The following is a 13,444-nucleotide window of genomic DNA, read 5'->3' on the forward strand; positions in this document are numbered from 1 at the left end:
GCACATATAGAAAGCATAGTATAGTGCATTTCCACTGTGCAGCATTGTGACTGCTGAGCGGTTCTGCAGCGATACTACAAAGAGTGACAAACGCAATAAAAAAAGTATTATAACTGGTGTGATAGACCAGTGGCCCCCAAAAATGACAGATTGAAGCGGGGTGTTATATACCTTCTTCCACATACATACTGCACTTCTCTAGAGACTTTTGTCACAGGGTCATTTAAAAAATGACAGGCAGAGGAAGAGGCAGGCCCTTCCGCAGGGGTGGTAGGGGTAGGGCAGGAGCAACAGGCGTGAGCCAAAGTGGCAATTTGCAGAAGGTGCATGCGATTACGTCAAAGGACGCACCAGACTTGGTTGAGTGGCTCACTCTGCCTTACTCTTCTGCACCCTCCTCATCCTCTTGATCTGCACCCTCTTCTCTCTCTGCTGTGTGCACCCCCAAAGACGCTACCACCAACAACACCACCACCACCATATACTTTCCGCTTGAGTCACAGGAATTATTTTCCGATCCATATCAAGACATTTCCGATGCGCAGCCACTCTCGGGATTGGATCAGGAAGAGGAGATAGCAACAACCGCCACTCAGCAGACTGACTGCTGGTGTCAGTGCTCTATATCACGGTGCTGGTGTCAGTGCACTCTATCACGGTGCTGGTGTCAGTGCTCTATATCATGGTGCTGGTGAGAGTGCACTCTATCACGGTGCTGGTGTCAGTGTACTCTATCACGGTGCTGGTGTCAGTGCACTCTATCACGGTGCTGGTGTCAGTGCACTCTATCATGGTGCTGGTGTCAGTACTCTATATCACGGTGCTGGTGTCAGTGCTCTACATCACGGTGCTGGTGTCAGTGCTCTATATTACGGTGCTGGTGTCAGTGCTCTATATCATGGTGCTGGTGTCAGATCACTCTATCACGGTGCTGGTGTCAGTGCTCTATATCACGGTGCTGGTGATCATCTCCTGCACCCTCTTCATAGCCTACCCTGACCTTTCCTCTCCTCCATTGCCTTCATGTGCTCCTGAGTCCTGAATTGTCAAAATTTCACAGATAAAAAAAGAATGCTTGTAGTTGTCGATCCCAGATTCACTTCATACATGTGTTATGTCAGTGGCCATGTGGTGGGACTATGTGTGCACAGCTAGTAAGTATTTTGTGGCTGGAAATATGACCTGTAGGTTTTTAAAGTTCACCTGCCATTGAAGTCAATGGGGCCCGCCGCAAACTTTGCGGTTCGCAAACTTTTGGCCACGTTCGCGGTTCGCGTTCGCGAAACGTCCCGTCGGAAGTTTGTCCATCTCTAGCCCCCATCACTGTGACAAGAAGAGAGATAAAGTTCCTCCAAAGAGAACCAGGTAACAAATAAAGACCTTCTTTGTAACATGGGGAAACATTAGCTTCTCTGTCTGGATTTTATTGTTCTGTGTCCCCCATTTCCCCAGATCTTTACTCGTTTTCTCTCCCCAGTAGGTTTTCAGAAAGCAAAAAAACAAAAACAAAAAAAACCCTGACAATGGTCCCAGCCATTGCACATTCCAGAAAGAACATGTTGAATGTAATATCCCCTTGAATAGTTGCATTTGCACATGGCTTTTGCTGTATTTACACCTTGAAAAGTACCTTCTCATTTTTAAATCTTTAGTGCTATGTTAACCTGTATAAAGCTTCCAACTGTCATAATTGGACCGCTGGTCCTTTTCATATTTATTTTGACCTTTGGCAAATTTTTGAGGACCTCACCTTAACTATATGATGCTTGGTAGATACATTTGGCATAGGGATGAAGGTACAGGCGTATGTCGTATCATCGGGTGGAATCAGGAACTGTTGGGGAAGAAAGAGAACATCTTCAAAACTAAGCTCTAGGCATATATAAAAGACACAAATGAATGCAGCACTGTAATTATTAATACATAATTTTAATATTTATATATATATATATATATATATATATATATTTATTTATTTAACCACTTTCGACCTTAAACCGTTTATAAACGGCCTAAGGTTGAAGTGCTTATACCAGGATCATGGTTGAGGCTATAACCATGATCCCAGTTTTGTTTTTGACTGCTGAGGCGCAATGGGCCTAGGTCTCAATTAACGTGACACAATGGGATCAAATACCCCAACACCCTTGCCCTTTAACCCATTAAATAAGACACAACTATTAGGTTGGAAAGGGCAAGGCCACAGCTTTATTAAATTCCAACACATAACATGTAAACATATTTAACCAGTGCCAGTCACAATCGTACTATGAGCACTCAACCAAAAGAGGGAAGTGGGGCCTGTCCTTACTATAAGTGCTGGACAGACAACCTACTTCCAATTTTCCATCAAGGGCATAGCCCATTACAGCAACATTAACTGCTAGCAAGGTCAAGAAATCCGCAGCAAGCTGTGACATACCATAACAAAGGAAAAGAGGGGTGTGAGGGTGAGTGGCTCTTCCAACCGACTTCTCCGAAAGACCCAGAATTCCCTGGAGCACACGTTCCCTGAGGTCAGGCCCATCCCATTCCCCATATTTCAACCAATTATTCCCCTTGTCCCGGCACCTAGCCATGCTCCCATCAGTCAATGCTCTCTTTCCCTAGGGAGGTGGCTCAAGAGGCCTTAATTTCAGTTGGCGGTTTCCCTACAAAGTAAAAGTGATCCAAGCAGCTATAGAGCTGCTGGATCACTTTTACATGCATCAGAAGGGCATCGGATCGGGGGGGCAGTAAGGATGCAACCATCTGTATCCACTTCCTGAGACACAGAGGGGGAGATTTACTAAAACCAGTGCACACAGAATCTGGTGCAGCAATAATAAAAACCTATAAGCTGATTGGTTACTATGCACAGCTACACCAGATTCTGTGTGCACCAGTTTTAGTAAATATCTCACAGTGAGAGGAACTGATGTTTTTCCTCCCGCTGTGTGGCATCAGAAACTGGAAGCGACAAGGATATTGTCACTTCTGTTTTCGGATCTGATGTAAACAAGCTGTTATTGGTTTGTGAAAGTATCTGATGAAACCAATCTTGGCTTGGAGGGCAGAGGAGAGATCTGGGGGCTAATAGATCCCAGATGTCTATAAAAAGGGGACCTATCATAGCCCATTCTATCACAAGGGATGTTGTACAACCCTTGTTATAGCAATAAAGTTGTTGCAAAAACAATTTCAAACATGCACATTGGTCCCGCACACATATGTACACAGTAATCGCACCATACATGTGAAGATTTGCTCTCAACATCGGAACAAGAGCAATAATTCTAACATCAGACCTCCTGTGTAACTCCAAACTGATAACCTGTAAAGGCATACAACTATCATTTAGTTTTCATCATTCCCTGGGTGTACGCAATTTTAAAGCGTGACAATATTTACCAAACAATTGGGTATTATACTGTGTTTTTGTGCATAAAAGTTCATCAAAGTGTATTTTTTTCCCAAAACAGTTAGAAAAAACGCTATGCAACACCCACCATCTTCTCTAGTGCCTCTGCTTAAAAAAAATATATAATGTTTGGGGGTTCTAAGTATTTTTCGAAATAAAAAAAAAGGCTAATTTTTACATGCTCCAGATCACAGTCGGCTTCAGCGGCTACCCCGGCTTCTCCTCCCTTACAATTTGGTAGCTTTTCCTCCCAGCCAATCTCGAGGTTTCTCCTCCTGGACAATCCAATCGCTTCTTCTTCAGGCCAGTCTGGTCCTAGGACCCGCTTCCTGTCCTGATTGGCCAGGAGGAGAGGCAGAAAGACAATAGCGAATGTTAATTCGCTAATGTCAAAAGTGGATGAGCTCACTGCGCCCAGAGCCCAACCTTTTTGAAGCCAATTAAAGCCTCCGGATGTAATCATGTGCCCCACAAAAAAAAAAAATCTTGTAGAATTCTATGTTTCCAGCGCCCCACATAGAGATTAGGGGCCAGCGCATAGAGATTAGGGGGGTGGCACCTCTGTACCCCTTTTGGATGGACCGCCACTGGGTCAGGGGCAGGTTGTATCCTGTTGCAGCATTACTTTAGAGCAGCAGATGGAGGAATTCATGAAAAAAAATATGAACTGCAGTAAATCTGTCTCACTGCCCCTGCCTTGCCGCAGGACAGAATTGATAAGTGCCCTCCTGTGCATCATAAACAATTGCCATGATTTTTTTTTTTTCTTAAATACTGTTTTCAGCTTGTTTTCATATGTTGTAAGTGCTGTTAATTTCCTCCAGTCTACTTTAACTACTTCCTGTCTACATGTGGTAAATACACACCTCCCAACATTTTGAGATGGGAATGAGGGACACCTACTAGCAAATGTATGCAGGCATAGGACACGCCTCCTGCCACACCCCCTTAAAGGAGAATTAACCCCCAAAAAAGGTTAATTAAATCCACGAATGCCTTTTTCACCACTACTATTCCTTTATATTGGCTTTTAAAATGTACAGATGCAGAAATTTAGAAATTGGATGAAAGGTTTATCACTGGGAAAAACTTTTTGGAAGATAAAAAGTGAATTTTATATACAACAATATGGATCAGACCAAAATGAGGGACAGATGAGGAGGAATGAGGGACAGAGGGACGTTGTTCCAAATCAGGGACAGTCCCTCGAAATCAGGGACAGTTGGGAGGTATGTAAATGTGTGAGTTCTAAAGGGAAGAGCTGACCAGAAAACAAGCAATTGTCTGCTGCACCTGTGATTCCCTGAACACCAGGAATAACGTAGTGATTCATTGTGTAAGATGCCCTGACTATGTGTTAACGATTGAAAGTCCTCCAAAGGATCTGTGTAGGTGCTAAAGATCATGTGTATATTCTGGACTGTCTAGTGCAGTGATTCTCAACCAGGGTTCCTCCAGAGGCTGCTAGGGGTTCCTTCAGCAATGGGCAATTTCTGCCTCTCAGATAAATTCTCACTGACACCTTTGATCTTTTTAACTATCTGTAAGGAGGTAATTCTTCCCAATGACCACAAGTGTAAGGATCTTTCTTCCCACTGACCATCACACTAATGTATCATGAGTTGTAGATTTCAAAAATGTTTGAAACTATTTCAAGGGTTCCTCTGTGTTGAAAAGGTTGAGAAAGGATGGTCTAGTGAGTGTCACTGCCAGATAAACAAATTGAATAAAAATTGAATAAACACAAATAACAGCAAAGTGTATGTCAATCAAATTAAAAAAAAAGATATACACAAATATCTCTAACAAATAAAAAAAAATCATTCCAAACAAAAGTGAATAAAAAAAGGGGGTAAACTGGAAAAAAATAGATCTAAAAAGTCCCAAATGAAATTGGATGCTGATGCCAAAGTGTATGATCGCTTCTAAAACTATGGCGTGAAAACACCGCCAAACGCGCACGGGTCACTAAACGTGTGTGCTGATCCACAGCTTTGGGCTTTTTTCCTCTGTATACCAACTTGGGGGGGGCTCAAGATGAACACCGGCTCACAGTAGACCCAGATGGATCGATAGGTGTGTATGCTCATCTACAGCTGATGGAATGGGTTCCTCTACCTGCGGTGGCTTGAGTGGATCACCAGCTATCAGCTCCTAGTGGAATGTAAAGATTCAAGGAAGACTGATGGTGTATTACCGTTGATAAAATCCAAGTTTATTTTAAAATGCACTACCGAACTATAAAACTATAAAAATAGCCTAGGTATCATGTTGGCGCGGCTGCCTGCAGTGCGGTCCGTGCATGCTGACTTCATGGTTCACTTCGCCTGATGCGTTTCCCCTAAGGAGGACCTCCAATCCCAGTTGACGCTTCCTTAGGGGAAACTTGTTAGATGGAGTCAGCTGTGACGTCAGTGCGTGTGGACCGCATTGCAGGCAGCCACACCAACACGATATCTGTGCTATTTGTATAGTTTTATAGGTGCACTTTAACCACTTTACGCAAATCCCCATACCCGTCCGTCCGTCCGTAATTTGATGCTAAATACCGTTGTAATGGCAGGAGCTAGCTGCCATAACCCTGGTATTTTCAGAAACGGCTTGCGGTTCTCTTTAAGATAAAAGTGCTCTCTGTGGTGGATTCGCCGCAAGAACACTTTTATCGGGGGGGCGGGAGAGGCACACGGTCATCTCAGCTGCTTATCAGAGCCGTCGGACACTGGATGCCGAGTGAGGGAAAGATGCTCCATAACATTAGATGGCAGAAGTGACGTCAAACGTCACTTCCGCCCAATGATCTTAAAGGGGAAATTTTTTACATTAAATTTTTTTTTCTTTTTTATTGCATTTTAGTGTAAATGTGAGATCTGGGGTCTTTTTGACCCCAAATCTCACATTTAAGAGGTCCTGTCATGCTTTTTTTCTATTACAAGGAATGTTTACCTTTCATGTAATAGGAATGAAAGTGACCCCAATTAGTTTTTTTTAAAAGGACAGTGTAAAAAAAAAAAGTTAAATAAATAAGAAAAAAATGTAAGCGCCCCGTTACGCCGAGCTTGCGCGCAGAAGCGACCACATGCGCAAGTCGCGCCCGCATATGAAAGCGGCGTTCAAACCACATGTGAGGTATCACTGCGATCAATAGATTGAAAGCAATAATTCTAGCACTAGACCTCCTCTGTAACTCAAAACTGGTAACCATTAGAGATTTTTAAATATCGCCATTGGAGATTTTTAAGTAGCAAAGTTTGTCGCCATTCCATGAGCGGGTGCAATTTTGAAGCGTGACATTTTGGATATCAATTTACTCATCTTTCTAATATATAATATTATTTTTCACAATATAGAAAAGAATTGGGCTTAACTTTACCATTGTCTTATTTTTTAATTCAAAAAAGTGTATTTTTTCCAAAAAAAATTGTGCTTGTAAGACCGCTGCGCAAATTTGGTGTGAAATAAAGTATTGCAATAACCAACATTTTATTCTTTAGGGTGTCTGAAAAAAATATATAATGTTTGGAGGTTCTAAGTAATCTAGCAAAAAAAAAAAAAAGATTTTAACTTGTAAACAAGTCTCAAAAAAAGGCTCAGGCTGAAGTGGATTTCATCAATGGTATTGCACCATCAGTCTTCCTTCCATCTTTACATTCCACTACGAGCTGAGAGCTGGTGATCCACTCAAGCCACCAGGGGTTGGTGTATAGAGGAACCCATTCCATCAGCTGTAGATGACCATACACACCTATCGATCCATCTGGGTCTGCCAAGAGCCGATGTCCATCTTGAGCCTCCTCAACTTGGTATACAGAGGAATGAAGTCCAAAGCTGTGGATCAGCACACACGCTCAGTGACCCGTGCGGGTCTGGTAAACCGCCAATCTTATTACCTTTGAGCACGGTGGTGTTTTCATGTCATAGTTTGAGAGGCGATCATACACTTTGGGATCAGCATCCAATTTAATTTGGGACTTTTTATATCTGTTTTTTTTCCACCCCCTTTTTTATTCACTTTTTCAAGTTTAGAGTGATTTTTTATTTGTTAGAGATATTTGTGCTTATACAATTTGGAATAAGATCTGGCAGTGACACTCACTAGCGCAAAATATACACATACTCTTTAGCACCTACAGTCAGGTCCATAAATATTGGGACATCGACACAATTCAAATCTTTTTGGCTCTATACACCATCACAATGGATTTGAAATGAAACAAACAAGATGCGCTTTAACTGCAGAATTTCAGCTTCAATTTGAGGGTATTTACATCCAAATCAGGTGAACGGTGTAGGAATTACAACAGTTTGTATATGTGCCTCCCACTTTTTAAGGGACCAAAAGTAATGGGACAGATTAACAATCATCCATCAAACTTTCACTTTTTAATACTTGGTTGCAAATCCAACAGCCTGAAGTCTAGAATGCATAGACAACACCAGACACTGGGTTTCATCCCTGGTAAAGCTCTGCCAGGCCTCTACTGCAACTGTCTTCAGATCCTGCTTGTTCTTGGGGCATTTTCCCTTCAGTTCTGTCTTCAGTAAGTGAAATGCACGCTCAATCAGATTTAGGTCAGGTGATTGACTTGGCCATTGCATAACATTCTACTTCTTTCCCTTATAAAAGTCTTTGGTTGCTTTCGCAGTATGCTTCGGGTCACTGTCCATCTGCACTGTGAAGCACTGTCCAATGAGTTCTGAAGCATTTTGCTGAATATGAGCAGATAATATTGCCCGAAACACTTCAGAATTCATCCTGCTGCTTTTGTCAGCAGTCACATCATCAATAAATGCGAAGAGAACCAGTTCCATTGGCAGCCATACATGTCCACGCCATGACACTACCACCATCATGCTTTACTGATGAGGTGGTATGCTGTGGATCATGAGCAGTTCCTTTCCTTCTCCATACTCTTCTCTTCCCATAACTCTGGTACAAGTTGATCTTGGTCTCATCTGTCCGTAAGATGTTTTTCTAGAACTGTGAAGGATTTTTTAGATGTTGTTTGGCAAACTCAAATCTGGCCTTCCTGTTTTTGAGGCTCACCAATGGTTTACATCTTGTGGTGAACCCTCTGTATTCACTCTGGTGAAGCCTTCTCTTGATTGTTGACTTTGACACACATACACCTACCTCCTGGAAAGTGTTCTTGATCTGGCCAACTGTTGTGAAGGGTGTTTTCTTCACCAGGTAAAGAATTCTTCGGTCATCCACCACAGTTGTTTTCCGTGGTCTTCCGGGTCTTTTGGTGTTGCTGAGCTCACCGGTGCATTCTTTCTTTTTAAGGATGTTCCAAACAGTTGATTTGGCCACACCTAATGTTTTTGCTATCTCTCTGATGGGTTTGTTTTGTTTTTTTCAGCCAAATGATGGCTTACTTCACTGATAGTGACAGCTCTTTGGATCTCATATTAAGAGTTGACAGAAACAGATTCCAAATGCAAATAGCACACTTGAAATGTACTCTGGACCTTTTATCTTCTCCTTGTAAATGGGATAATGAGGGAATAACACACACCTGGCCATGGAACAGCTGAGCAGCCAAGTGTCCCATTACTTTTAATCCCTTAAAAAGTGGGAGGCATATATATATATATAAACTGTTGTAATTTCTACACCGTTCACCTGATTTGGATGTAAATATCCTCAAATTAAAGCTGAAAGTCTGCAATTAAAGCACATCTTGTTTCATTTCAAATACATTGTGGTGGTGTATAGAGCCAAAAAGATTAGAATTGTGTCGATGTCCCAATATTTATGGACCTGACTGTACACAGGTTATATCCCTCTGGAGGATTTTCAATCCTACATAGTCAGGGCATCTTACACAATTAATCACTCCTGTCTACATGTGCTTGATCAGATTCCTAATAGGAACAAAAGTGGACCATGCTTGAGCAATCTGCGTTGGCACGGTCGCTTGTAGTCTGCACTAGGGGCACATGGTGATAAATTAAGTGCAAAAATGGGAGACAATTGTCATCCCAGTTTTCACCAACCTTACTACAAAGTTACAATCCTCTGTCTGATCCCTGTGGGGGAGAGGAGATTGAGGAAAGACTTCCCCTGTCTGCAGCAGACTGATGACATTATCTCAGTCAAGCAAAGTCACTGACTGGAGCTCAAGAATGGCTTTTCTGCAAAATTACACCGTTACTATATTTTGCAGCATATGGAATTTATTCATGCAGACTAGAAAAGTTATAGAGAGCTTCACTTTAACAGATGGTGAACCACTTTTTTGTTTTGTTACAGTCTTATTCCAAAATGTATTAAATTCATTTTTTTGCTCAAAATAATACAAACAATACTCCATAATGACAACATGAAAGAAGTTTGTTTGAAATATTTGCAAATTTATTAAAAATACAAGAAGAAAAAATCCCATGTACATAGTATTTACAGCCTTTGCCTTGACACTCAAAATTGAGTTCAGGTGGATCCTGTTTCCAATGATCATCCTTGAGATGTTTCTACAAGGTGATTGGAGTTCACCTGTGGTAAATTCAGTTGATTGGACATGATTTGGAAAGGCACACGCCTGTCTATATAAGGTCCCACAAGTAACAGTGCATGTCAAAGCACAAACCAAGCCATTAAGTCCAAGAAATTGTCTATAGACCTCTGAGACAGGATTGTATCCGGGCACAGATCTGTTGAAGGGCACAGACAAATTTCTGCAGCACAGTGGCCTCCAGGACTCCAGGAGTGAAACCACCAGGACTCTTCCTAGAGTGGGCCTCCCGGCCAAACTGAGCGATCGGGGGGAAGGGCCTTAGTCAGGGAGGTGACCAAGAAACCGATGGTCACTCTGACAGAGCTCCAGCATTTCTCTGTGGAGAGAGGAGAACCTTCCAGAAGAACCACCTCTGCAGCACTCAACCAATCAGACCTGTATAATAGAGTGGCCAGACAGAAGCCACTCCCCAGTAAAAGGCACATGACAGCCCACCTGGAGTTTGCCAAAAGGCAGCTGAAGGACTCTCAGACCATGAGAAACAAATTTCCTTGGTCTGATGAAACATTGAAACATGAAAGATTGAACTCTTTGGCCTGCATGGCAACTGTCATGTCTGGAGGAAACCAGGCACCGCTCCTCACCTAGCCAATACCATTTCAGCGACAGGAACTGGGAGACTAGTCATGGTCGAGGGAAATGATTAATGCAGCAAACCTGCTCCAGAGCACTCTGGATTTCAGACAGGGGCGGCGGTTTATCTTCCAACAGGACAACGACCCTAAGCACACAGCCAAGATAACAAAGGAGTGGCCATGGGACAACTCTGTGAATGTCCTTGAGTGGCCCAGCCAGAGCCAAGACTTGAACTCAATTGAACATCTCTGGAGAGATCTGAAAATGGCCATGCACTGATGCTCCCCATTCAACCTAACGGAGCTTGAGAGGTCCTGCAAAAAAGAATGGGAGAAACTGCTCAAAAATAGGTGTGTCAAGCTTGTGGCATCATGCTCAAAAAGACTTGAGGCTGTAATTGGTGCCAAAGGTGCTTCAACAAAGTATTGAGCAGAGGCTGTGAATACTTATGTACGTATGATTTTTTTTGTTTTTTTGTTTTTAATAAATTTGCAAAGATTTCAAACTTCTTTTACATTATCATTATAGGGTAATTTTTGTAGAATTTTGAGGAAAATAATGAATTTAATCCATTTTGGAATAAGGTCGTAACATAACAAAATGTGGAAAAAGTGAAGCGCTCTGAATACTTTCGGGACGCACTGTATGTTGGATGTGTGGAGGAACACAAGAGTTGATATGTAAATATATTCAGTTTAAAGAGGACATATTGTACACAATGTTGTTTTAGTGGAGGTAATTTCGGTTACATTTTGGCTCACCTTATCATTTTTGTGACAGGCATTGCATCATCTTGGTACTTACATCGTTAAGTCTGAATTCATAAGGGATCAGAATTTCAGAATCTTTAAATTCTTTAAGGATTTCCAGGAAAAAGAAAGATTTTCTGTAGGTATTTTCCTCCAAAAGCGTGAACGCATGGTCATCTCCAAACACGACAATCACTCTAATGGTGTCATTCTAGAAACAAAAGAGTTTGAAAAAGTATACCATGAAATCTCAACGTTAAACAACTTTATTATTGTTACAGAAGTGTGTAAGAGTTTCTAAGGAATTAACCTATAAAATGGCACACAACTGATTGACCAATCATCCTCCACTTCTATGCATCCAAAGGCTATTTAGAAGAATTATTTTGACACATCTCTACACAGACGATCCTCCAATCAGTCTATCATGAACTAGCCAACTCTGCTGTTATTGTGTAGGGGCATGGGGCGGTACCACCAGGGGACATCACCAGGTAGCCCCACCCCTTACCTATATAAAAACTGTCACTCAGCAGAGCCTGCAGTTGACGGTTAGCCTTCGTCATGGGTTCAGCTTTTTTTGTTCTTTTTTCGGATCCGGCGGTGGCAGCGGGCGTCGTGATTGATGATGGATCTACATAGTGGGACATTGTTTTTTTAATTTGTAATAAAGGAATTGTCAAAAACTGTGTGTGTGTGTGTGTTTTTATTTCTTTTTGACACATTTTTGGTGAATGGGTAGGGGTACGGAGCAAGGTGGGAAGGGGGGAACCTCTCCCGCCGCCTATTAAAGTAATCTTGACACGAATCTGCCCCAGAGACCACTTTTATCCTAAAGAAGACCGCCCGCCGTTGCAGAAAATACTGGGGTTACGGCAGCGATCTGCTGCCATAACCCCAGTATTCTAAGTGAACGTACCGGCGTACAGCTATGGCGGTTTGCGGTACGTGGTTAAACCCTTGTTTTGTATGCGTTTTTTGCATGCAGTTTTCATGCATTTTGCGTTTTACCTTTTTTTCTCTTTAAACACACTATATATAGCTGGTTGCTAAGGAGGAGGCCGGGAAGCTGACCGTCATGCCCTTAACAACCGAGGAGTCATCAGCTGTCAGCAGGATTCCCTGCTGACAGCTGAATGTAAAAAAAAATTAATTGGGGCGTCAAAAAAAAAAAAAGTAAAAAACAAAATGGCGTTGGGGTCCCCCACAGGTCTATACCAGGCCCTTTAAGTCTACAATGGATTCAATTATTTTTTTTTTTTATGATTTTAAAATCCATACCAGACCCGTATCCGAGCATGTCGCCCAGCAGGTTAGGAAAGGGAGGGGACGAGCGAGGCCCCCCTTCCCCCCCTCCCCCGAACCATAACAAATCATCTTGCTCCCATGTTGATGGGGACAAGGGCCTCTCCTCGACAATGCTGGCCAGTGGTTGTCGTGGTCTGCAGGCGGGGGAGCTTATCAGAATCTGGAAGCCCCACTTTAAGAAGGGGGCACCCAGATCCCGGCCCCCCTATAATGAATGGGTATCCCTACCCATTCGCCTCAAAAAGCAGTGAAATGTAATTAAAAAACAACAAAACAAGACTTTGACAAGTCTTTTATTAAATAGCTCTGAGCTGTCTTCTCCCGCCACCGTCTCTCCCGATACCATATTCTCCCCCAGATGTTTTCTTCCGCTGCTGTCTCTACCACCGCTGTCTTCTCCCAGAGCCATCTTCTCCTTGAACTGTCTTCTTCCTCACCACAGGTTACCAGCTAAAAAAAAAAGAAGCAGCTTTTCTTCTGTGGCTTTCTTCCTCCATTGTGATGTCGCCAGCTGTATGGCATCTCTTATATAGCCATGGAGCTTGGCCCTTGTGACGTGTAAGTCAGGAAGAAGACAGCTTGGGGAGAAAGCAGCGGGAGAAGGCAGCTCGAGGAGAAGACTGCTCAGGGAGAAGAAGGCACCAGGAGAGATGGCACCTGAAGAGACAACACTGGGAGAGACATTGGCAGGATAAGACAGCTCAAAAATATTTTATTAATAAAGGACTTGTCAAAAACCGTTTTGTTGTTTTTTAATTACATTTCACTGTTTTTTGAGGTGAATGGGTAGTGGTACAATGTACCCGATACCCATTCATTATGGGGGGGCGGGATCTGGGTGACCTCTTCTTTGTTGGGGAGAGGTCCTTGTCCCCATTAACACGGGAGCAAGGTGC

At 42.7% G+C, this 13,444-nt stretch overlaps 1 protein-coding gene across 1 annotated transcript in view; it reads right to left on the bottom strand.

Moving 5' to 3' along the window:
* Positions 1 to 13,444, bottom strand: part of LOC143930641 (putative DBH-like monooxygenase protein 2) — a 79,752-nt gene that overhangs the window by 48,099 nt on the left and 18,209 nt on the right. The window contains exons 3-4 of the mRNA XM_077455135.1: positions 11,296 to 11,451; positions 1,751 to 1,834 (exon numbers count right to left, since the gene is read on the bottom strand). Of these exons, the coding sequence (XP_077311261.1) occupies positions 1,751 to 1,834; positions 11,296 to 11,451 (240 nt within the window). The remainder of the gene's footprint in view (positions 1 to 1,750; positions 1,835 to 11,295; positions 11,452 to 13,444) is intronic.

The sequence above is a fragment of the Lithobates pipiens genome, unplaced genomic scaffold (genome assembly GCF_037356315.1).
Source record: "Lithobates pipiens isolate NorthernLeopardFrog02 unplaced genomic scaffold, aLitPip1_a1.2 Scaffold_25, whole genome shotgun sequence".
NCBI classification, from domain to species: domain Eukaryota; kingdom Metazoa; phylum Chordata; class Amphibia; order Anura; family Ranidae; genus Lithobates; species Lithobates pipiens.